The 25,485-nt window shown below is 43.8% G+C and overlaps 1 protein-coding gene across 2 annotated transcripts in view; it reads right to left on the bottom strand.

Annotated features, from left to right (window-relative positions):
* Window positions 1-25,485, bottom strand: part of ALDH1A1 (aldehyde dehydrogenase 1 family member A1) — a 56,176-nt gene that overhangs the window by 12,684 nt on the left and 18,007 nt on the right. For both annotated transcript variants that reach the window (XM_080972839.1, XM_080972838.1), the window contains 5 exons: window positions 12,020-12,124; window positions 9,228-9,368; window positions 6,331-6,460; window positions 5,351-5,412; window positions 3,605-3,733 (listed from right to left, as the gene is read on the bottom strand). In XM_080972839.1, the coding sequence (XP_080828965.1) occupies window positions 3,605-3,733; window positions 5,351-5,412; window positions 6,331-6,460; window positions 9,228-9,368; window positions 12,020-12,124 (567 nt within the window). The remainder of the gene's footprint in view (window positions 1-3,604; window positions 3,734-5,350; window positions 5,413-6,330; window positions 6,461-9,227; window positions 9,369-12,019; window positions 12,125-25,485) is intronic.

Below are 25,485 nucleotides of genomic sequence, written 5' to 3'. Positions count from 1 at the left end.
CCAGAAGTAGTACCTTGGGTTAAGAACTTTGCTTCAGGATGAGAACAGAAATCGCGTGGCGGCAGTGTGGCGGCAGCGGGAGACCCCATTAGCTAAAGTGGGGCTTCAGGTTAAGAACAGTTTCCGGATAAGAACGGACCTCGGGAACGAATCAAGTACTTAACCCGAGGTAGCACTGTACTTGCAGAAGACGCCACCTCCCTTCCAGCATGAGAAGAAGCTCTGTCGTTGCTCCGGCTAAGGTGGCCGACTAATTAGAGGTTTTAGGCTTGTTGTGTTATACCAACAAAAGCAGTTGAAGTTCCTTCTTGAGATGCATTATCTTTTCTTCCTAGAAGGCTAATAGCTCTCTTTTGCAACACAACCCTGTGGGGTGGGGACTGGGGCAAAGTCAAATAGCAAGTTTTGTGGCTGAGCAGGGATTTGATTCTGGGTCTCCCCACTCTTAACTCCAGCCCTCTAGCCATGACCTCATGCTGGCTGTTTAGCATGGATGTGCTTTATTTCACATTCCCCCGTGACTCTAAAAGTATGCATGAAACATTCACTTCAGTATCCTTATTGTTAGGTGGCAAACTGTTCCTGATGGGAACACAGTGCAATCAAAGCCTGATTAATTAGTCAAAGGTCTGATTCACACATAACAGTTGTGGCAAAAGTGCCTCTTCCATGCAGCCAGATCCCTAAGTGTCCTAGTAAAGATCCATATCTAGGAACCACAAGGGCTGGCAATTATTACCTGCATTTGCATCACTGGGAAGGAGAGGCCGCCTCAGAAGCAACCATTTCCTGCGCACCAGATTTCCTGTTTGAACTGAAGTTACAAGCTGTGGGTGTCGCGAGGGGCAGAGCCATGCCAAAGTGGATTCTGTGCTGCTGCAATTAATTTTAGCAAATGCATTGGGCTTGAAAGAGGCTCTGTTGTGAAGAAAAAATATTTGACAGATTGCCTTATAAAGCAACCTGTTGCCTTCTCAGCATATAGTCTGTGATGAAAAGGGCATATTTATTTTAAAATGTGAGGCTTTTTTCTGGCCTAGAACATGCCACTAGTACCTGATAGTCTTTGTTTTCATGCCACTGAATACAGCCCAAACGAAAAATCGGTTGTACTAGTATTGTCTTTTAAGCTGAGTGAGTGCATAGGTTTTAAACTATGTGGGTTGACTGGCTTGTGAATCAGAGGTCCTGTGATCTGTCATGTCCTGGTCCGGGTACTCTCCAAGTCTTACATACACACACATGCACAGCTGCATACTGTAGAAGGATTTTGTTCCCTTGCTTCTTGGAGAGTTGACCACGAATGGGCTGGGGACTTAAAAAGTACAATAAGCTTTGAAGGGGGCTCAAGTTCAAAGGTAGTTGGTGAACCTTCTGCTAGCATCAAGTCAGAACTTTTCTGGAACTTTCCAGATCATGGATCATTGACTCACAAACAAGTTAAACTGGAGGCACTCGATATTATTCAACAGGTTTAGTTTAAACCCTGGGACTGTGTGTAAGGATCTGAAGCCTAGACCACTAATCCAAGACTGGCATTAGAAAATAACTAGAACCATGATCTCAGACTCTGTCCTATCAGCAGCCAGTGAGGTAAGAGGACAGAAAACACTCCGGGCCTCTCTTCCTTTCCATGGTTATTCCGTTTTGGTGGCTGCAAAACTAAACCTATTCAGCTGGAAGAAAATTCTCTGTCTACTACAGAATCACTTCCTTTCCCCTTCCCCTTCATCTTGCCCCACCCTGGAAGGCTGCATTGTTTTATGTTCAGGCTTCATTCAGCAGAAGGGCTCCATCTGTTTAAAAATCGGTTAATATCCATAACATGATCGTTACCCTTAAAATTAGAATGTTGGTCCTTAAGGATTCATTTATTGACAATCTATGACTTTTGAGCAGACTCTCATTGCTTTATGAAAAGTGGAGAAGAGAAATGCTAGTGAATACCAAAAAATAAAATAAATGTGAATTCCAAATGGTGGTTTTCAGTGTGAGTCACCCGTTGCAGGCAGAGTTACTTGTTAACCCATAACCATTTAATTGCAAGTGGCATTTCATTGTTTGCTCACTTTTGCTGAGTCACTGTTGCCGTGGCAAGAACAAGATATGCTGAATCACTTTTGTTAGTTCTTTGGTTGGTTACTTATTAGCAACACTTGCCATGACCACAATTATCTTCAGTTTATTTTCCTTTTGTACAAAAGGGGACAGGGAAAAGATTTTAGTTGCAAACCTAACCTCACTTTTGTACAAACCTAACCTCACTTTTGCACAAAAGGGAACAGGGAAAAGATTTTAGTTGCAAACCTAACCTCCTACATGAGTAAGCTCCATTGACCTCAACAGGACTTGCCTTTGAGTAAGCATGGTAAAGACAACAACCTTAGCCTTAGCTCCTCCAGTTACCTCTCCATGCTGGGAGTATTCTTAGCTTATTTTTCTGCTCAGGAACCACATAAGATTATTCTTCACTCCAGGTTGCATAGCAAATACCATTGTGCTGAAGAATCCAACAGAATGCTTAAAAATTATTGTACCTGTTACTTTCATACACCAGTTCTAACTATGTTTTCTAGAAACTTAGGGCTTATCCACACTTCCTCTTGTTTCACGGCTTTCCTGCAGGGAAAACCGCTCCTTAGTGCTCAATCGGTGCAAACAGCAATTCACGTTTTCTCTGGATTGACATTTGCTCCAATTTAGCACCAAAGAGCCAGTTTTCCATTGGAGAGTTGTTGGGCAAGGGGGAAACTTCTCTGATCTGTGCCTAGGAGGCATGGGCCAAGTGGAAAACTGCTCAGATGTGTGCTTTCCAGGCATGGGACAAGATGAGTCCTTAATGCAGCCTGATTTCTACATGCAGCAGAATGGAGTGGGAGAGTGTACCAAGGTTAGAAAGTGGGCTGTTGAACTTTGGATTGCAGGTGGCATATCCAGTTGTTCAATGCTTCTGCACTAAAACAAAAACTATTCCTTCCCTGCAAGAAGAAAACCAGCAGATCTATGTATCCCTACGTTACCATCTCATTTGGCTGCATTGGTACATCTAGCCTACATCCTACTGATCTGAAGGAGAGTTGCTTCTAAGCAAAGACATTTTGCATTACAGCCCTATAAGGTGTGCATTTATCCTGGGCACACCAAACATGATGCTTGTCAGTTTTGTGCTTGGTAGGGTAAATATTTCAGTCACAAAGTTAAATTAATATATCAAATTACAGACAAGAGTTTCATTACTGAGATACTTGCATGAAAAACCACCTCCCCCCCCCACCCTCCAGACCAACATTCTGCTTTTCTGAGCTCTTGTTTGCTTTTGCTTCCAGAAGGCCCTGATGATTGCCAAGATGTTCAGTTTGCTAAGCTGCTAATGATTTGTTTTCTGAGCAATTTAGACTGGAAAGCTATGTGAGGCTTCATGCCCTTGACTTGCTTCAGTGGTTTGCAGTGCATTACAATTCCCCAAGACAAGGTTAGACATGCTGCAAGCTGCACTGACACAAAACAGAACAGCCCTCACTGTGCAGAAGCACTGTGAAGGTAAGGGCTCACTCACATTCACATTTGGGAACATGCACATGGCAGCTTTGCTATGGCAACTCACCTCTTTAATTAAAGACCCCATGTGAAGAGCCGTTAGTGGAGTTTGCTCTGCCGGCTTGACGACCACGGTGTTTCCGCAACAAAGAGCAGGGGCAATCTTCCAGACAAACATAACCAGTGGGAAGTTCCACTGAAAAGGCAGCACAAGAACAGATGACCAACAAATCACAGCAACACATTCTCCTATCCTTCATATTCTCTTCACATCCTTTATGCTCCCTAATGCTCTGTGGGTCTCGTGCATTTTCAGATTCAATAAGCGATGAAAAGTCAATATTGGCTTGAGGATTTGGTTAAAGTGAGCCCAAGTGGACCCTTTGTCTTTTCAGTGTGCTGGCTCAGGGCTTATCTCATGGACTGACCCTGATGACAGAACCACTGCGGCCTGTGAGATCTGCACAGAAGGCTCCCCATTCTCTGTGTGGCAGTGGCCTAGGATGACACTATCTTTGCATCCCTGAGAATACCTCCTGGGCTTTGGTTATGACATCTGCTAAGCAGACCCACCCTTCCAGTTCATGGAAGATAAACCCATTCTTTCCAAACCCTGAAACAACTTCTGAACTGGAAGTGTGTTAATTGAACTGATAAACAGCTCCCTCCCCGATTCCCTTTGTGAAATGGACCTCTTGCAGGAACTGAAGCAGGACATTGCAGGTTGCTTTGATGGTCACAACAAAATAGCTCCTTTTGGGGTCAATCATATTACAACACAGTTAGTTGCTGAGCTGCAATCAGTGTGTAAGGTCTTTATGATTGCGAGCGGCCTGTCTATCTAACCAAGAGAAGGCAGCATCCAGGATGTGACAATGACACATGCACTCTGCTCATCAACACATGGAAAACTTAGATAACATCCACACCATGGCTCTGTCCCTCCAAAAAAATGATGGGAAGTACTGTTTGTTAAGAGTGCCAGAATTGTAGCTTTGTGAAGGGGAAACTACAGTTCCCAGAATGCTTTGGGTTTCTGGGGATAAACTGCAGTTCTCAAGATTCTTTGCAGACCTTCTTGTTTGCAATTTGGCTGATGTCCACAGTTTTCAGACTGATTGCTCACAAAACATTAAGGGATGTTTAATGATTTCTATTTTACCCTCCATCATTCTGAAATTTGGCAGAATTCAGAAGGAGCAACCATGCTTTGAAATTTAATCAAATTCAGCTCCCCACAAAAAAAGTTAGAGAAGGATTATTTTTTGGAGAAAGCATATTTTAGAGAACAAAAGCCCCTGGACCTATTTGTTAGCAATTTAGTAGGCAGGCTTTATCTACTCTGAAGGGGCTGTCGTACCTGGAAGTTTTATCCACGTCAGCAGAAGTGGGGGGAAGGTTATGCTATTTTTAAAAGAATCAACATAATGCTACTTAAAGGTTCAACATAATGCTACTTAAATAAAAGACACATGGTTGCTTCCAAAATGCCCTTCTGTGAATGGAAGGAGTCCTTTTGTTTGTAGACAAACATTTGATTTAGTAGAGGCTTCTACTAAGGTAAGTAACAGTAGCTTTTTTTGGCAATTCTTCCTCTCCACTATGCCCTTAAAATCTGCTCCAGAGGGTTGGGTACCTCCAAAAAGGGCATGGAAGGTGGTCTACTCTGCAGGGAGGAGGGGAAATAGACAACATCACCCCACCTTTTCCATTAGCAGAAGCCTCTGCTAGACAAACAGAAAGACTTCTGCTTTTGCAAGGTCAATGTTGGATGCAACCCATTTTCTCCATTATATCAATGGATCTAACTTACAGGAATAATTTGTCCACATACTCCAACAGGCTCATGTCTTGTAAATGTGAAATAGTTTCCATCTAAGTAAGATAAGAACACATGGGTAAGATGCAAGCATAGCTAAGGAAAAGAAAATGTCTCACATTATTCAGCATTGTTCCATACTATTATAATATGATACTATCAAAAGAAAAGGTAAACATATCTAGATTCGACCAAACACATAAGGTTGGAGGGCAGAATGAATGCTCCAATTCTATAAGCAATCATGTAGAAGAGAGATCTTTCAGCTCTTGTATTTTGCCATAGCACAAGGCTGCAGAGTTTCCCCCCACTTTGATAATTTTAACAACACAAACATAACAAAATTGCCATGGCAGGGAGTTAAAGTTGCTGCTCACAAGGAAAAAACAGATAGATGGGGAAAGGAGGAGAACAAACTAACCAATTGGCAGCTAGTCAGGAGGGCAGTGAAGCATTTAAATTAGCCCAGATGTCCAATTAACCAGCTGTAATATCTGAATCAAGTGGGATGGATGGAATCAATGGTGACATTTCCTGTTAGCAGGACCACCGTGCAGCAGAAATCCTAATATAAGGATCATATACAAACATGATATAAGAATTGGCTACTCCTAAACATCACCTAGGGATGGAAGAAGGGTGATGACTAAGACCTGCTGACCTCTTTTAAAAAATTATTTCTGTCAGGACTCTGCCATTTGCTGCAGCTGTAGGAACTTCACTAAAAAGCATTATGGAGCTAAGTAATACAAAATATGTCAGTAATGTTTTTTTGATGGTGGTGGTGGTTTTTTTTTTTTTAAAAGAGGCAATATTGGCTGATAAAACTTTACCCACCACAGCTCTGCACTTATATAACAGATTTTTAAGGTTACACTTTTCTCAGATGACACATTCATGTAGCTGAAAAATGTTCCTGAACATCTCATCCAAATCAGCTCTCTGCTCAGAAACTTTTTCTCAGAATGACTCACCCATTGGGATGGTCCGTCCTTGGATTTTGTCCGACCAGCCTGCACAGTAGCGCAAAGTGTTAATGCAGCCGCCTAAGTCCATTAAGTAGGAGGTGGGGAAAAGCTTACCCCCATTAAGGCTCTCCATTGTCTAGAACAAAATAGGTTGAGTAATTAATCATTATAAATAAGTAAAACAATATGGTGGCCTATAACCATTGAGTGCTCTAAGCATTGTGCAGTGGGGGGTGGGGGTGGGAACCAGTGACCTCCCATCATCCCTACCATGGGCCATGCTGGCTGGGGCTAATGGGAGCTGGAATCCAAGAACATCCAGAGGGCTACTGTTCTGCAACTCTGGCTTATAGGCCTGGCATCTTGTTGAAACTAAGGTGGGCATTGAAGGTAGCACTGGTAGGATCGCCCTCCGTGTGGCCTGTAGACGCTAATCTAGTGTATACATCAAAGTCCTAATGTAGCACACTAACCTTACGTTCAAAAATACAAACAAATGACACAGCAATTGGTCGTTGTATAAGGCATGGGCATGTCTTGCACAATAAGTGCTTGCAGAAAAATGAATCTTTAACTCATGACAGACCAGCTCTTGGCAACACCCACTGGGCTTCTTTTTTAAGTGGCTGATCCAGAATGGCTGCTTTGTGCCTTGTGATCAAACACTGCAGGATGAAGTAAACATTAGGGTCTGCCAATCTTTCATTACACAATTCTGACAAAGGATGTTACCAGAAAGATTTCTAGAGTAAAATTTGCCTCTTTGTAGAACAAAAAAGGATTGCATGTTGAATGAAGTCCCAACTGAGTTGTTTATGACTTTACTTAGGCTGAACACTTAGGCTGTACAAATCCCATTGACTTCAGTGAGATTTAATAGCTTAACGGTGCGGAGAATTTGCAGTCATAAACTTTTAATGTGCTCTCTTCCAAAAGGTTTACAGCAGCTGGGAAAAACAAGTATATCAAATATACAAAAAACCACACACACATGCCACAAAAAGAAGCATTGTTCATCTCTGTCCAAAAATTATCTTTTGGCATTGAATGATAGGTAATTTATAACCATTTATAAGCCCAAATGTGGTTAGATGTTGTTTTAGTTCTGTCCCCTTCCTCTGAGCCTCAGTTTTTAGTCTGATCCTGGAATCATTTGGTTGGTGGCCTCATCCTGAATCAAAACATCACCTATTCACAACGGCTTTTCATTTTGAACCCCTTGGGGGATATGCAGGATTATGAATCCAGTGGATCCAAAGCCATCATTACTCTGCCTATTTCAAGGCTTTATCCCTAGTTCTTGCTGGTAGGAGAACCACTATTGGTCGCTTCCTGCCCTGCTAGGCTCAGTGGGGGAATCTATAGCATTTGAGCCAGGTGGAGGGCCAACATGGCCTTATCCTGACCCCTCCAGCAGCACAGATCAGTGGGCTTAGGAGTGTACTGTAAGGCTGTAATCCTATACACAATTACCCAGGAGTAAGTCCCATTAAACTTAATGGGGCATATTTCTGAGTAGACATGCGTAAAAATACACTGTAAGAATAGACAAACTACCCAAAAATATTGAAAGGATTTTAATGTGTAGTGTTTGAAGTGCAGAACTAATTCAAAACAAGAAGATGGGGCTGCTTGAAAGAATTGTGATTAGTAAGGTATGTCTTTATGGAAAAATAAACATATTTTAGCCTAACAGTAGATTTGTTGTTCTTGGCTAAGGAAATAGCAGAAAAGAAATGATTAAACCCAAGGTTAGTTTCCACTGCCGGCAAATACATCCACTTTATCTGAGATAAGCCCGTGAGTTTGTTCCATTTCTGCAATTTCCCCCTTCTTTGGGAGATGATAATCTCTTTCCCTCAGGTTACAGGGCCAAATATTTTTTTCAATTATTATGTAATATTTAGACAATAAATATGTTAGTAGTGATTATTCACATTAAATATAACAGGTTAAAATTTTAAGAATGGAATTGAACATTCTATGTTTGATTATCAGACACCAGAGAAGAGCAATTGGAGATGCTTTTGAGATCTCTGAGGCTGCAGTGCTGGCACAGCACCACACTAATGAAGAACTCTGGCAGGATATAGCAAAACAAAGCAATTCTTGACACAGCAACACTGGTATCAAACAAAAAATTAACATACTTATATATATACCATAGTTCCAGATTTCAGGGGAGGGAGGGGCTGCAGTTCTCCAGATGCTGTTGGACTAAATCTTCCGTCAGCTCCAGGCAGCATGTTGGTAGTTGTGAACCATCTAGATGTTATTCAGCTGCTACTCCCATCACCCCTAGTCGTTGGCCACATTTGTTGCAGTTCAGCAATGTCCAGAGGGCCTAAGGTTGTCCACACTTGTTGTAGACTGTAGTCAAACAACATTTGGAGAACCACAGTTCCCCACCCATGGTCTAGATGGGTATAGAAGTCAAGAGTCCGTTGGAAGCACACTGACTGATTTGGCAGTGGAGGAGATGTGTGTCTGCTCACCCATCCCAACTTTTGCTTTCAAAGTGACTACAGGAGCTCTAATTGACAGGTTCCTTTTATTCTTCTTCTACAGCAGCAGACATGACCTTTAAATGGCATTAGCCAACTTTGTCAGTTTTGCTAAATACAGAAAGGAAGACAGTAGTCTAAATCCAATGTCAAGCAGAACACAACAACAAGCCGTTGTTTCTGAGGATGGGATTGTTTGTGGTTAGATATCACTATGTCGTTTGATCAGCTGAGGTATCTTAGAATGAATGTTCATCCCTACCAACTTTCCCCGACTTTCTAAAACAGATTTTAGAATTTGTCTTTCACAACATTGAAGCAAATACTCAATTGTGTTCAGAATAAGCCAGTCTCCAAATATTTCAATTGTTTAAAATGTGGTCCATGTTTTAGACTTACAGCTAAGAGGAGACGATCCCTTTCAATTAAATCAGCTAGTTTGTTCAATAGCCTTCCTCTTTCTGAAGCATCCATGGTTCGCCAGCAGGACCCAAGTTCAAAAGCTTTTCTTGCTGCTTTAACAGCTTTGTCGACATCTGCCTGTACAGAAAATCCATTTAAATGCAGTAAGTATGATGCTCAATTTATTTTGACTGAACCGTACCAGTGGTACATGAATTTTAGTGAAATCTGAGTAGTGCATCTCCAGCTTTACATATGCCACTGCCAGTGCAACACTGGGAATACCACATCCTTGTTGCTCCATCCTGCCTTATTCTTCCTCGAAAAACCATGGATGTAATATAGGTGCTAAAAACTGTGACCCAGTGCTGACATGCAGACATTATTTACTAGAGGTGTGTAGTAGCAGGTGTGAGGCAGAGGATGCTTCCCCTTCCCTCAGCCAGTGTGATGCCAATAAACCCCCTGAGCTGGATCAGGGGCCCCACAAAGCCTTCTCTCACTCTGCTGTTTATATCCTTTTCTGAACTTATATCTGTTTTTTCTTTATCTCTGTGTTTCTCTAGGTCCATGAGCAAGAGGCGAGGCTATGCTAAATGTTGCCTGCAGGACACTTAAGAATTCTGGGACTTTTTGTTGTTGCTGGGAGTAGCGGAGGATTTTTGTTCAAAGTTAAATGCTTGATTTAAGTTTTTTAAACGCGTCTTGTGTTGAGCAAACAAACTCCTGGAAAGGCATAACTATGAGTCCATTTGAGGGAGGGGGGCAACTGTGCCTCCTAATCCCCCATTTCTAGCCGCAGCAGAATTTTCCATTCTCACCTACAGACCTTCCTTTTTGCTGGTGGGGAGGGAGGTCCACACACAGCATTCTATGACCCCTCAGCCACAGGGAGTACATCCCTATCACTGCAACCCTATACACACTTTCCTGGGAGTAAGCGCCATAAAACTCATTGAGATTTGGTTCTGAGGAGACATGCATAATATTAGACAGTAAATGTACTTTACATCCCATGGACCATTTTTGAAATAGATGCAATCATGCTTTAAGCCATTTAGTCTTAGAGAGCGCAGACTAAATGAACAATCTAATTGAAAGGATACTGTTTCCCATTCCCATGTGTGTCTTTGATTTGTAATCCCCTTTTGATTTTCCAAGTTTTTTTTTTTTAAAGTAATGCACAATTCTTTGTTAGTGCTATTCAACATCCAGATTAAAGTCTTAAAATCTTTTGGCTCACTGCCTAAGTACTAAGCTCTGAAGTTTACAATTACTTTTATAATTAGCTGATTTTTTTTTATAATTTGCTGGATTCAGGGCCTACTTAATTGTCAATCTACATTAGGATTTTTTTTTTGTGGGTGGGGGAGAGAAAGCTCAAACAAATCAATAAACGGTTTGTAAACCTTTCTTTTTTAAAACCTTATGAGAGCCCCAAATGTTGAGTAAATCACTGGCACAGTTTAATTCAAGATTGTTCAAGCAGCGGACCCACCTGATTTGTAACAATCTTTATCTGGGGAAAGAAGCTGGTGATAAAAGGAAGTGAAAGTTTATCCATATTTCTTCTTTAGATCTTGCTCTAGGATCAAGGTGGGGGTAGTTTGGATGATATTATAGGCACTAGCCAATCAGCACTGCATGTAACTAGCATCTCCTACACACATTCAGAATCAGGATTTATTTTTAAAAAGAGCTTTTTAAAAAGCTCACTTGGATTGGACACAATAATCAGGAGTCCAAACAGTCCTCTCTGTTTTAGGGTTGCCATATTTCAAACAATGAAAATCTGGACAATTGTTGAGCTTTTTTGGCACATTCACATAAAAAAAATCGCCAAAAATGACACTGCCAACATGGGTTTCCATACATGCCGGATATGTCCGGCAAATTCCAGACGTGCGGCAACCCTACGTCTGTTCAAAACATGTTGCATTTGTCTTCTTAGAGCCCTTCTTCGGTTCTCTGTTGTTTTAAGGATGGTGCTCAGCTCAGTCATCCCGTTAGCAGGCAGCCCATCCTGGGTCAGGTTAGTTCCATTCTTAGGACTTTTTGCAATTGAGCCAGAATGCCCTTACTTAACCTCGGCTACGTTCACATCAGGAGCTTAAAATGCAGCAAGGTCACCCCCTCCACACACTCCCCAGCTGAATTTGAAATCACATTTTTACACTGCTGTACACACTAGAGAGGGGGTAGTGATGGCTTCATCCTATGCTTATCACCTGATTTATTTTCCCAACCCTGCAGCCCCTCAAACTCTTATTCAATGAAGCTGTCACCTGCACCTGCGTAATGGATGTTTCAAATGTACACACCTCAGTTTAGCTGTGGCTTAGGTTTCCAAATTGGATGGAAGCTGGTTTAAGAGAAACCACATCAAACAATAATATTTATCAAGAAATGTAGTTTATGGCAAGTGTCATGTGTGCTTGGGTTTAAACACCAGTGATGGGAGGGCACTGGAGTCAGAGTCAGTGGTAATGTGCACACAGCCCCAGAATGTGGCTTTGATTCTCCAGTCCTTGGACGATTGCCACACCATGTGACTGATTTCATAGGATTGTAGAGTTGGAAGGGACCACAAAGGTCATCTAGTCCAACCCCTTGCAGTGCAGGAGACTTTTTGCCCAATGTGGGGCACAAACCCACAACCCTGAGATTAAGAGTCTTGTTCTGCCAAGTGAGCTATCTCTCAATGCCATTATTTCTTCTCCCCTAGATAGTGACCTGCGGCAGAGGCTTACACCCAAATAAAGATAAAGTCCATAGAAAGGAAAACTTACCTTATCTCCTTCTGAAACATCACAAATTTTCTCTCCAGTCGCAGGGTTAAGGACTGGGAATTTTTTGCCACTAGCTGAATCATGCCATTCATTGTTTATAAATATCTGCAAGGGAATGGAAGACAGACAGATAAATTGATGACATTATGTGACTCCTTATCCCATTTCCATCCATTGCAGTGTTGCAAAACAATGCATCTGGTAACCAAAACGGCATCCTGGCAACACTATGAGTCACTATGACTTTATTGAAATGTATTAACTGTTTTGATTAATCTGTTGCTGTAGTTTTGTTTTATTTATATGTTGTTGTGTCTGATATCATAATGATTGCAATGTTTGGGGTTTCTATAAATGTTATTGTTATTATTTTGAGCCACTTCGAGTTCAACATTTGTTGTTGGAAAAGCAGAATACAAACATTAAATCAAAATAAAATCAATCAATATTTTTATTTTTCCACCCTGCAAAACACACAACTTTCTGAAATGAAAAAACAACACATAACAGTCATGCTCTTGTTTAAAGAAATGTCATAACCAGGAACTATTTAGAGAGAGAGTTCAGAACTATGGCCTCTACACAACTATATCCCCCTGTCACAATTTTTAAAAAAAATACAAAGAGAGTGCTAATCCCTGATATCTTTTTCTTCCTGGCTCATGTTGAGTTGCACTGAAAATACTGGTAATGCCATTAAAACCAAATGTGTTTGTGTGTGTGTGTGTGTGTGTGTGTGTGTGAGAGAGAGAGAGAGAGAGATTGATTCCTGGTTTCTGAAAACAAAGTGGTTGTGTAAACTGATCCTAAGGCTGATTGGTGGAGATGGCAGACTAAAGAGATGCACAAATTATTTGTTTTACACTGAGGAGATGGAATTTAAAATATTTTTTTCTTGTCAATATTTTTTTAGCTACTCACTTGACTTCTAAAGATCCCCATCCCACCATTCCACTTGCTTGTTAAAACCACCTTCTATTTCCTCAGCCTTCAGGGGACCCTTATGGACCTCCTGACAGCACTCACACCTCCTCACGCAGTTGCAGTTGCCCCCCTGCCATCACCAGGGCAACAGCAGTACTGACTGTCCTCCTCCCCAGCACCCTGGATGCTATCTTAGAGTGGGGCTGGCAGTGATGCCTAGCCTGACTCACATCTGTGGTGGCTGCTGCCATTTAAATTTACCAGCTGAGTCAGGCCGGTGAGGGATCTTTCTGAGCAGGTGGGGCCTTTGCCAGGGCCCAGGCAGACTGACTGCTGGCACCGGGCCTGTTTTCTCTCTTCCTCCCACATGGTGCCAATACAGGCAGAACCCACCTGTCATGTACAGCATCCCAGGAGGTGCTTGATATCCTTGTTTCTAGTTCCTCCCTGGGGCAGCAAAAATCAGGAAGTGCTGTCAAGCACCTGGAAGGTCACAACTGCCTGGTTGGATCCCATGCCTTCCTTATACTATTTTTGTTTTACACCGGACGTCCCACTGCCACCATCCAAAGCTGTTCCCCGCCTTCCAGTGTCATTCAAGTCCTTGTCATGAGTGAAGCATGTTGCCTCACTTCCTATTTACCACAGTTATTATTATTTACATTTATATGCTATCATTTCCTCCAAGGAGCTCAAAGTGGTGGTTCTCCCCTCCCTGCTTTATCCTCACAACAGCCCTGTGAGGTAGGTTGGCTTGAGAGACAGTGACCGGCCCAGGGTGCTTCAAGGCTGAAAGAGGATTAAAATTCTGGTCTCCCAGAGAGTGGTCCAACACTCTCTTATTCCACACTGGCTCTCAGCTTTGCAGTAGGATTTGCACAGGATGTATTGTGTCGCAAATTACTGAAATACTATTCACAAAGTTTCATAATTCATCCTTTCATTCATTTCCGTGGAGCAGTCAGGAGTCCTTGATGGTGCAGTGTTCCTGAATTAATGTCAGAAGTGGATGGTGCGTCTCTTCAGGCAGCTCCTACGTGAGGCCCCAGGAACCAAGGGCTCATCTTCTGCCTGCACCCATCTAGCCAGTGCCCCCTCTCCACTGTCCCCATATCTACATGTAGGTGGACAACCTGTGAATGTCAAACCCAATGAGTGTTGGCTCTTTTCAATGGTGTGCAGAATAGCTGGGGGCGGGGGAGGTGGTACTCTCCTGCTCCCATTATGTATGGGCTGGATTGAGGAGAGGGGTCACCTGACGCACCTGGACTTTCCTCCTCTATCTCCTGTTCCTTTCCCAATCCTCCCTTTGCCTCCTAGGCTGCAGATGCACCATGAAAACAAAGACGAGTGCCAGTATTAGTAATAATATTATCTTAAACATATCCTGGTTCTGAGCAACCCAGAGATCATACTCATTTACTCAGCAGCAGATGTAAGATAGCTAAAAGTATCCATTTTCAAATAGCTGGAAAGCATTTTGCCTATGCAGTTCTAACCTTTAAGCAAGCAGGAAGCGGATGATGGCCTAAATCCTTTCCAGGGAAACCGATAGTCAAAGCCCAGATGTAGATTAAAAAAACATAAGGGCAGAACCATGATCTGTTACGATGAAAACTAAATTAGGCACAAGAAGATAGCAAGCAGAGTGTCAAATAATGAAAACCCACGCTTGGCAACAAGGTGCGCTCCCAAAATGAGAGAGTGCGTGAAACGTAAATATTAATATAACAGTGCCATGTGATGCAAGGGTAAGTCAAATTCGTATCTGTTTATGAAAAAAGACAATTGTGAAACATACCTTTTTTGGAAGTTCTTACTGCTACGTTTAGGCCACTGACTCAAAGGCTTTTTATATCAGGTACAGCATGTTATTTCCTCTTCTCATCACCTCCAAATGACAGCTTGACTGCAGCACAGCCAACATGGGCAAAACTAGATGACATGCTAGCTATGTGCCCTTAACTGCAGGGTTTTTTAAATACAGTGGTACCTCGGGTTAAGTACTTAATTTGTTCCGGAGGTCCGTTCTTAACCTGAAACTGTTCTTAACCTGAAGCACCACTTTAGCTAATGGGGCCTCCCACTGCTGCGTGATTTCTGTTCTGAAGCAAAGTTCTTAACCCAAGGTACTATTTCTGGGTTAGCGGAGTCTGTAACCTGAAGCGTATGTAACCTGAAGCATCTGTAACCCGAGGTACCACTGTAATAGGAAAAAATAATAGGAGATGGGACAGGCAGTGTGGGGGCCTCTGCCTGAGAGCCTGGAGGATAAACAACACTGAGCAAAATAGGCAAACAGTCTGACCTGGTAACTGTAGAGCATAAGAAGTGCCCGACTGGAGCAAGTCAAAGGCCCATCTAGTCCAGCATGCGGTTCTCAAAGCAGCTGAGCAGAAGCCTAAGGGCAGCCCCCAAGCAAGGCCTGAGCGCAACAGGGCTCTTTCCACTTGTGATTTCCTGCAACTGATATACAGAGGCTTCCTGCTTCTGTCGGTGGATGCAGAAATAGCCACCATGGCTGGTAGCCATTATTAGTATGATCCTCCATCCAGACAACTTCCTATGATCCTAAGAACTGTGGCTTCCCCTCATGAGTTTGCAGGGGGATGACAGGGAGGTAGGGAACTCCTAGGCTGTTGAAGTGCAGGGAATGGGTCACACTAGCACACTCATCACTTTTCTTTCTAATAAGCCTTCCATGGAAGCTGAGCTCCCTTGTGCTAAGGCAGAATGCATGCCATTGTGAATGACATATCATAATTGACAGGCAGAAGAAATGAACAAATAAGCAAGCAGGATCATCATCAACAGCTGTTCTGGGCCTGTCTGAACTGGTCCTCTTTGCAAGAACAAGTATTCAAAAGCACAACATGGATGAGGTGTCCTCTATGGTGTTTATTTTGCTAATTGTGGGTTTAGTTTCCTCAAAGGGCTCTCTTGTACAAGTCTGTGACTCACTGAGTTTGGATTTTGGTAAAATGAAAACATGTTCAGAAGACTTTGTGTGCCTAACATTATTCAAGTATGCAAAATGTTTGTGTGTCTTTCTATCCATCTATAATAGGAGGCTTACATTTGTCTTCTCCAAAGTCCCTTTCTCCTCTGCCCCTTTTGATGGCTGGGATGCCATACAAGCAAAGGTGCCACAGCTCCACTGATTGCCATTGGCTTAGTTGATCCAATGTCACGGAAGGAGACCTTGTCCAGGAAGCTTACCCCTAGGAAGGTGGCCTTGGGAGATCCTTGAATGCAAAGTTCAAGGTCCATGCTGAGCAGCTTCTGGTAAATGAAGCCAAGCAAGTCTTTTCCAGACCAAGCACAGCCAGTTGATGCTCCCATGATATGGAAATGGCTTACAGAAGCAGAACAGTTGTATTTGACCCTCAGTGGCTTTACCAGATTTGAACTGTGTAGAAAAAGGTTGCCAATAATTTAACTCATAAAGAAAACAAAGAGTTTAATGTCAGAGTTCTTTCAGACTTAACACCATGGGCATACAAATGACCACCTTTCACAGCATATTGGTTTAAGAGTCTTATATTTTTCTTTCTGCTTAGTAAATAATACATTTATGTTGCCTTTCAGCTTAGCTTCCCAAAGGCAACAAAAAAGTATTTTTTCAGTCACTCTACATAACTACAAATTAGTACTGTGCAGTGCAACCCACAGCAAAAGCAAGTTCCACTGAATTCATTGAGATTTACTCCCAGTTAAGCCTTTATAACATTGCAGCATAAATTATTTTTAATTGTTTTTAAAAAGCTAGGTTGAAAGTGTAACAGAAAAATTCAAAGGACAACATTATTAGTTGAATAATCATTATTTAACTCCGGAGCATAATCAAGTAAAATATTTACTAGTGTATGTATATCAAAGGCCATTTCCTGAATTCCTTACTAACCCAAAACACACATGAGTCTTATTAAGGGCTTTTACTGGCTTTTAGTATGAGTTTGGGGCATGGAGAGACATCAGGAATAAACCCTGATTTTGGAAAATGAACTGAATCTAGATTCTAGACGAAGTTAGTTGTGCTTAGTGCCCATTGAAATCAGTGTGAAAAGTCTGTTTGTTTTAACATAAATCCCGCCTCCATGCTTGCAAGTGAGAATACATGGAATTAAATGGATTTCAGCCCAATTCCTATGCCCAAACTGCTGTGGCACATGCCAGATAGACCTATCCATGCTGACTTTAGGTATGTGATGAAGTAGCCAGGCAATTGTTTCATTGTACTTGCCATCAACCCTGGCAAATCAATCATAGCTGACAAATAAGGCTCCTCTTTTTCATGCCTGCCTGGGGCTACAGCATGGGGTTTGTCACTAATATACAGGATGCCACTAATATATGGGTAGTGTAGCCTGGACCTGCAGTTCTGGCTATGGCCCAGAGTCTGTTCAGTACTCTTGCTTGCTTCTTCCCTGGTTGTCCTGATCCCCAGGCCCAAAGGAGGGCCCGTGTGATGCCCAAAATGACAGAATGATCAGCTCCAGCGCTCTATCAGAAGAAGGTGCAAACTGTCAAAAGCCGGCAAAGCCTTGCTGTCTTGACAGAGAATGAAGACCAAGACAGCAGGTGTTTGCCCGTTCATCCCACAAATGTAACAGCCAGGCCAGCAGTGTTTTGTATGGCTGCTGGTGAAATTTCGTAACCATCACCATGAGCACACCAGGTGTAAACGCTATTCACTTGCATTGGTGGGGCTGGGGCAGCAGCAGCCCCCGAGGCTGTTTCACTTTAGACTTCACCAAAGGATGTGAGGCCTCATCCTTCCCTCACTTTCACTACCTGAAGGCAATTCCCCTTCCCCATCGTCAGTCGAGGTGCTATCCTCACCTTCAGGACCCCACCCTGATGGTGACCAACCTGGTGGAGCAATAGCTTTTACCTCAGGGTGCTGCAGCCATCCACTTTTGCGTACATATCAACAAGCAAAGGTGAGCAACTGCTTTTCCTGCCTCTCTAACTTTCCAGCTGAATCCCTTACAGCGTCACAGGCGGTGGCTTGCATATATCTTTCCAGAGAAACATCAGTCTCTCTAGCCTTCACCCACCCCTGCAAAGCCTTTAACTCATCTCCCTGAGTTTTCAACACAGACAGAAACAGCCAGCCTACTGTTGCAGCTGCTTCTCTTTCCTCCAGGCCTCAGTAACATGTTAAACTCAGCCCCTTGAGGGCAGCAGTTATGGATTTACCTAGGCAGATGATCAGTCTTGGGGAGCTCCAAGCCTGTCCAGAATCACCGCCACAGGTCCTCACTGCCCCTCACTCCAGGCAGGGATTCAGAATGGCTGGGGCAAGTTCCACAGGGGAGAATGCACCGAGACACCCAATCTCAGTGATCACAGGCAGGAGGAGGAGCTACGCTAAGACCAGACAATGGAGGAGGCAGGTTTAGTTGTTGTTTGAAGACTACCCCTGCCTCCGGGTCTGGTCTTGACCGGAAGGATATTGGAATCAACAAGGGAGACCCACATGGCCTTAAGGTGCTGCTGTGCAATGTCAGGTCAAAGATTCACAAGACGGCTGTCATGGATGGAGGACTTGATCTGGTAACAGAGACTTGGCTGGATGAAGCAGATGGGCCTGTTCTTGCTGCTGTTTGTCTGCCAGGTTTCTCTTATGCATAGCTACCCGGGTCATATGGGTGGGGAGGGGGCATTGCAGTGATTTATAGGAAGTCATTAGCTTACACCAGGCATCCTATTGGGAAGACCCAGTTTTCTGAGTGCATGTTCTGGAAGTTGGACAATAGGGGCAGTACAGGATTCCTTTTGGTGTACCGACCTCCCCGCTGCACCTAGGATTCCCTGCCCGAGCTGCTTCAGGTCGTGGCGGATGTTCTCCTGGGGACACCTAGTTTGGTTGTCCTAGGGGATTTTAACATCCATGCCAACATGACCTTACAAAGAGCCACTTGGGACTTCGTGGAAAGCATGGCCTCCCTGAATAAGTTTGACCCAACTTATAGTCATGGACATGCCTTACACGTGGTGTTCATCTCCATGGATGTGGATTATTTGACATTAAGTAAAAGTGAAACAAAAGAAGTGCCCTGGTCGGATCACTTCCTGGTGCAACTGGACTTCTCCACAACCATTCCTCTATGCATGGAGGTGGGACAGATTCGGATGGTCCGCCCCCGCCACTTAATGGATCCAAATGGTTTCCAGAGGGTAGGGGATGTTTTATCCCATGTTGATGGCCTTTCAGCTGATTCCCTGGTGGCCCGCTGGAATGCGGAGTTAACCAGAGCTATCGACTGTCTGGCTCCAAAGTGCCCTCTCCGACTGCATGGAACCCAGACAGTGCTGTGGTTTTCCCCAGGGCTGAGGGTGATGAACAATTGCCGAGATGGCTAGAGTGCTGGTGGTGGAAAAATCATTCTGAATCAGACCAGACACGGGTTAGAGCTCAACGTTGAGCCTACCAAGTGGAGATAGCATCTGCAGAAAACAGCAGCAGGAGATTCTTTCAGGTGGCTCACAATCTAACGGAACCACCTTTGCCATCGGGGCCCAACATCTCCTACAATAATTTTGCAAAGTTTTTTGCAGATAAAGTGGCTCAGATTCAGAAAGAGGTAGACTCCACCGTGGGAGCAGGGCCAGGGCGGGAGAGTGCTAGAGCTCTGTCTAGTCAAGCTGCATGGCATCAATTCCAATCTGTTACCTCCGAGGATGTGGACAGGCTGCTTGGACGCATGAAACCAACCACCTGTCTCCTTGATCCTTGCCCATCCTGGCTCATAAAAGTGAGCTGGGAAGAGCTGGGGTGGTGAATGCTTCCCTCTCTGAGGGAGCCTTCCCAGACCTGCTGAAAGAGATGGCCATTAAACCACTTCTTAAAATAACATCTTTGGACCCAGCCAATATGGCCAACTATTGCCCAGTCTCAAATCTTCCATTCTTGGGCAAGGTGATTGATTGATTGATTGATTGAGTGAGTGAGTGAGTGGTTGCTGAACAACTCCAGGCATGCCTGGAGGATGCGGACTATTTGTGTCCCTTCCAATCAGGATTCAGGTCTTGGTCACGCTGGTCGATGATCTCCAGTGGGCTAGGGACAAGGGTGAAAGCTGTTTCCTAGTTCGGCTGGATCTCTCAGCAGCATTTGATACCATCGACCATGACATCCTTCTGGACTGTCTAGAGGAGCTGGGAGCTGAGGGCATTGTTATACAATAGTCCCACTCCTTCCTCCTGGGCAGTGTCCAGAAAGTGGTGTGGGAAGATGAGTGTTCAGACCCCTGGGCTCTCATTTGTGGGGTGCCTCAGGGTTCCGTCCCCATGCTTTTTAACAACTACATGAAGCCGCTGGGAGAGATCATCAGGGGGTTTGGGCTGAGTGTTCATCAGTATGCAGATGATACCCAGCTCTACCTCTCTTTCAGATCGGAACCAGTGAAAGTGGTGAAGGTTCTGTGTGAGTGTCTGGAGGTGGTTGGAGGATGGATGGCGTCTATTGAGGTTGAATCCTGACAAGACAGAAGTACTGTTTTGGGGGGACAGGGGGCGGGCGGGTGTGGAGGACTCCCTGGTCCTGAATGGGGTAAATGTGTCCCTGAAAGACCAGGTGTGCAGCCTGGGAGTCATTTTGGACTCACAGCTGTCCATGGAGGCACAGGTTAATTCTGTGTCCAGGGCAGCTGTCTACCAGCTCCATCTGGTACGCAGACTGAGACCCTACCTGCCCGCAGACTGTCTTGCCAGAGTGGTGCATGCGCTAGTTATCTGCCGCTTGGACTCCTGCAATGCAATCTATGTGGGGCTACCTTTGAAGGGGACCCGGAAACTGCAATTAATCCAGAATGCGGCAACTAGACTGGTGACAGGGAGCGGCTGCCGAGACCATATAACTCCAGTTCCTGAAAGACCTGTATTGGCTCCCAGTACATTTCTGAGCAAAATTCAAAGTGTTGGTGCTGACCTTTAAAGTCCTAAAGGGACTTGGTCCTGAAGGAGCGTCTCCACCCCCATCGTTCTTCCCGGACACTGAGGTCCAGCGCTGAGGGCCTTCTGGCAGTTCCCTCACTGCAAGAAGTGAAGTTACAGGGAACCAGGCAGAGGGCATTCTCAGTAGTGGTGCCCACCCTGACACCCTCCCATCAGATGTCAAAGAAATAAACAACTATCTGACTTTTAGAAGACACCTGAAGGCAGCCCTGTTTAGGGAAGTTTTTCATGTTTGATGTTTTATTGTGTTTTTAATATTCTGTTGGAAGCTGCCCAGAGTGGCTGGGGAAACCTGGCCAGGTGGGCAGGGTATAAGTAAATAATAATAATAAGCCCTCTGGCTGCTACCTCTGCAGTGCTATTGCTACATCTCCGCCCATCACACCCTCTGGAATCTGGCTGACTATGCTGGTTGTCCTGAGCAACGGCTGCTCTAGGACGGGTTTGTAAAGCAGAATAGATATATGAGAAGTGTTGCATCAATATATAGCCAGTTTGGGACAGGAAACATGGTGGTTCCAAGGGTTTGGGGGGGTGGCACCGCTTATTAATGATTTTTGTCACAATTATAGCAATAGGATTACTTTTTTGTGTTGTTTTGTGCATTGCTGTGGATTTTGCTTGGAGCTGAGTAGCAAATTCACCGCACATCTTTGTGTAGAACCAAACTGTGAAAATGTTTCTAAAGGCCTGTAAATGCCATCTTGGTAGGCAAGGGAACCCCGGGACTAACTATTATTGGCTGTGAGAATGAGCTCATATATGTTTATCTGCTTGCTTTGATATATGCTCTTTGGCTTGCTTTGGTGCTATGCTTATCTGTGGACTTTGGATGCTTGGCTCTTGGCTTAGGGAGGGGAGCTACCCATGAGGCTTGGCTGCCTGCCATCCCTGCCTTCGTGAGCCAGGTGGGCCAATGGGGGTTTCTAACCAAACTGACACATGATGTTTTCTGTATAAGCAATGCACAAAATGCTTGCCCGGGGGCAGGCAGTCATGATGAATGTTTGCTGTTTTCGTGTCTATCCTGAGTCTGTAAAGGCAGTAAGGTTTCTGGCACTGCATTGAAGTTTTCACCTTTTCATAACAAAGCACTAGAATGAATCCTTTTGGCAGTTTTGACATCCTTTTCTGGAATCCCTGATCTGTGGATCAGGACAATGGTATACTGCTGTCTGCTCCATCATTTATTTGATCAGAAGCAAAAGCATCCCAAGGAACGGGATCAATGGGCTGCAGGCTGCATATGGATGAGGTACACACTGAAGTGGAACTTTAATGTGCATTAGACTGAGTCGTGGCACACCTGCCCCCTAAAAGGCAGGCTTGGCTATGCCTGACACTTATGGGCTAAGTTTTTCATCCCATGTTCACACTTCAGTATGCCTCTAGAAAGAGAAAATGGATTAGGATTAGCATGCTAAATGTGTGCCCATCTTTCTTTCTTTTTAAATCATTAAAAGCTCATACAGAATCAGTCACACAATTCCAAAAAAAGCTGTGCTATGCGAGCAGATATAGAATTTTGTGGGTATATCAAATTGCAAAGTCCCAGGTAGGGAGAAGAGAACAGAAGCTACTACAGGTCTTCCCTGGACCGTTTCAGGTCCCATTTCCCTTTAGAGGCACTCAAATTAATTTTGTTCTTTACCTCTGCCAGTCTCAGCTAGTGGCAAATGCCGGTAAGTTGCTGAAATTAGAAGTTGGGTGCTTCAGGTTCAACACTGGCTATCTATTTATTTGGATCTGGGGAGCCTTGTCAATGCCTGTATTGGTTTCATGATCACTTCTGTCACCATCACAGACAGTAAAATATTAGGCAGTTAGCTGGTATTATGGAAATATCAGATGTGGTGGTTAATCTGGATTTGGACATAGCACATTTTAGAAATTCCTATGCTGACTATTTTATTTTGGACATAATTCAAAGGGAAAGCCTGCATTTTTCACCCTTCCTTCTTTTTTAGAGAAAAGAAGTAAGAACCTTATACCTGCAACATAAACACCCCCCCCCCCACTTTTCTGGAGTGTTTTATTATCCTAAAAAGCTGAACACTGCTGCCAGTTTCTTAAACTTGTTAAATATTGCCAAACTCTCACCACATCTCTACTGCCTTATCAAGGAAATGCAAGCACCACGATGGGCACAGAGCGGTCGGTGCAGGAGCAGGTGAGGAGGCTGCAGAATTGGGTCCCTCCACAGGGTGTTTCTTCCAAGCATTTACCAAGGGGGAACGATCAGATTTGAGAATAAAGTCACAACTCCAGATCTTTTCCTCATGCTTTCAACATTCCAGAAGAGGCCTCCCAAATTTCTCCTTCTTTTCTTTGTGAAATATTTTGCCTTTGGGGCTGTGATCCAGCCAAGCCTGATTTCAGTGCAAGAGAGTTGAGCACATGCTTAAAGGTGAGAAACTGTGGCTTAGGGCTGACAGGCATCTAAGGGAAGGAGGGCGGGAGGGAGCCCACCCTGATGCACCTGCCCTTTTGCCTTGCACAGCACTTCTGTGTGTAACTATCAGCATGTGATCCTTCAGCAGCAAGGAGATAAACTTCCCTCACCTGCCAGAGTTTGCACACCCAACTGCTGGGAAAGGCGCAGACTGGCTGGAATGCTCAAACGCCTGCCTGCCCCCAACTCACAGCAATCTCTGGCCAATAAAGTGATAAGCAAAGGGCCCTGCTAGTGATTCTCTTAATTGCACAGTTATTTTCCTTTCTCCTTCAGATGACCTGAAAATCTTCAAAACGTTTGCTGCCAATCTGTACAAAGTTCAAAGATACTTTCTATTTTAGCACTTATACTCTGATGCAAGGAATAGCAACGTGCTGGTGGTAAGATGAGAGAACTACTTTAGGGGTTCGATAAGATAATACCTTTCTGCTTATCTGTTTGTTTGTGCATAAGCATGGAAAGAATTTGCTATGATATCCTTTGCTTCTATGGCAAGCTTGTTTGCAACATGGATTTTTTTAAGGCAGAGGACTTAGCTGGATATATGGAAAAAACAACGAAGAATCTTGTGGTCCCTTAAAGACTAACAACTTTATCACAGCATAAGATTTTGTGGGCTACAGTCCACTTCATCAGAGATATGAAGAAGTATTCTCAGTTTCAGGTACTTGATGGTTAGAGGTAAACTGTCAGATCCAAAGTAAGTATGGGTGGTGGTAATTTACATTGTTCACAGAAAAGCGGGGCTGATAGCACAGACATCCTGGCACTGATAAACCAACTAACTCATGTAGTGTGATAAAAATCCATTCTGCTGATTCAATCCACAAGTTATAGCAGCCGGTGTACCAGATGGAGGTGGTAGAAAGTTTCCCTGGTCACAGAATTGACCCGCGCCTCCATGGTCAGTTGTGAGTCCAAAATGACTCCCAGGCTGTGCACCTGGTCTTTCAGGGGCATGGTTACCCGGTTCAGGGCCAGGGAGTCCCCACACCTGCCTGCCCCCTGTCCCCCAAAAACAGTTGGACTAGGTGATCCTCAGGGTCCCATCCAACTATGATTCTATTCTATTCTATTCTATTCTATTCTATTCTATTCTATTCTATTCTATTCTATTCTGTGCAACCCTTGAGATTCATTCACCTGATCAGCTTCCAATGATATGCCATCATCTGCCAAAATGGCACTTCTGAATTCTCTTATAAGACAAACAGGCTTTTCTCTACACAGCACTACTCTAAAATGGCAACATGGCAATATAGAAAAAACAGGAAGAGGCCATTTTAGCTTCCAATGACACTGCAACCAACATAACGTGAATATGGGAACTTCAAAAGAAGACTGCAGTGTTGTTAAGTGCTGTCTTTTCTGGACTGAAACTGCAGAATTGATTTTTTAATAAAAAAATCATTTTAAAAAAAAATCGTTTTACCAAAGCCAGGATGTATGTTGTGTGTGTCTGTATGAAAGGCCCAGTTAATAAGATAATTATCACCAGCATACTTTTCTGCATTTTGTTTTTTGACTTCACTGTTTACAGTCCTTTCCCCATCCTGCATTCACATATGCACGCACACACCTGTAACGTAGGATAGCATTTCATACATGTGATCAGGTAGATTGCAGTCCTTTAAAGCTTATCCCATAGCAGATGTTAAAGTGCCACAAGACTCTTTGGGTTGCAGTCAATGCTGCATGTTTTGAGTGGCGTTCTGCTCATGCAGTGTGATTTCCCCTTCCTTCACACTCCCAGTATCTGCTCCAAAGGGTCTCTCAGCCCCCCGAGGCAGATTCTGAGGGTGCACAGGAGCTACTTGGGAGAGGAGAGAGGGGAGTTTGGTTGTGCAAGTGGAAGTCTGTTGTGTGAGTGGAATGGATACAACCCACTGTTGTTTTTCTTTCAAGAGCTTCTGGAAACTGGATATACAGGTTTATTATGTCCTTGGAATATAGGAAGAACATGAAAACAATCTAGTTTTATTTTGAGAAGCCTTCTGCTTCCTAGTACATTAATGCCTGAATACTAAATATGTTAGCTTGAGTCTAGCTGCAGCCAGGCCCTATGCAATCAATGATTCAAGAGAGTGGATTGGGCTGCACATTTCCTTTTGCTCTCAAGGCAGAT

This window comes from Podarcis pityusensis (assembly GCF_964106645.2).
Source record: "Podarcis pityusensis genome assembly, chromosome: 11".
Lineage (NCBI taxonomy): Eukaryota > Metazoa > Chordata > Lepidosauria > Squamata > Lacertidae > Podarcis > Podarcis pityusensis.
This window is presented reverse-complemented; position numbering and strand designations above follow the sequence as displayed.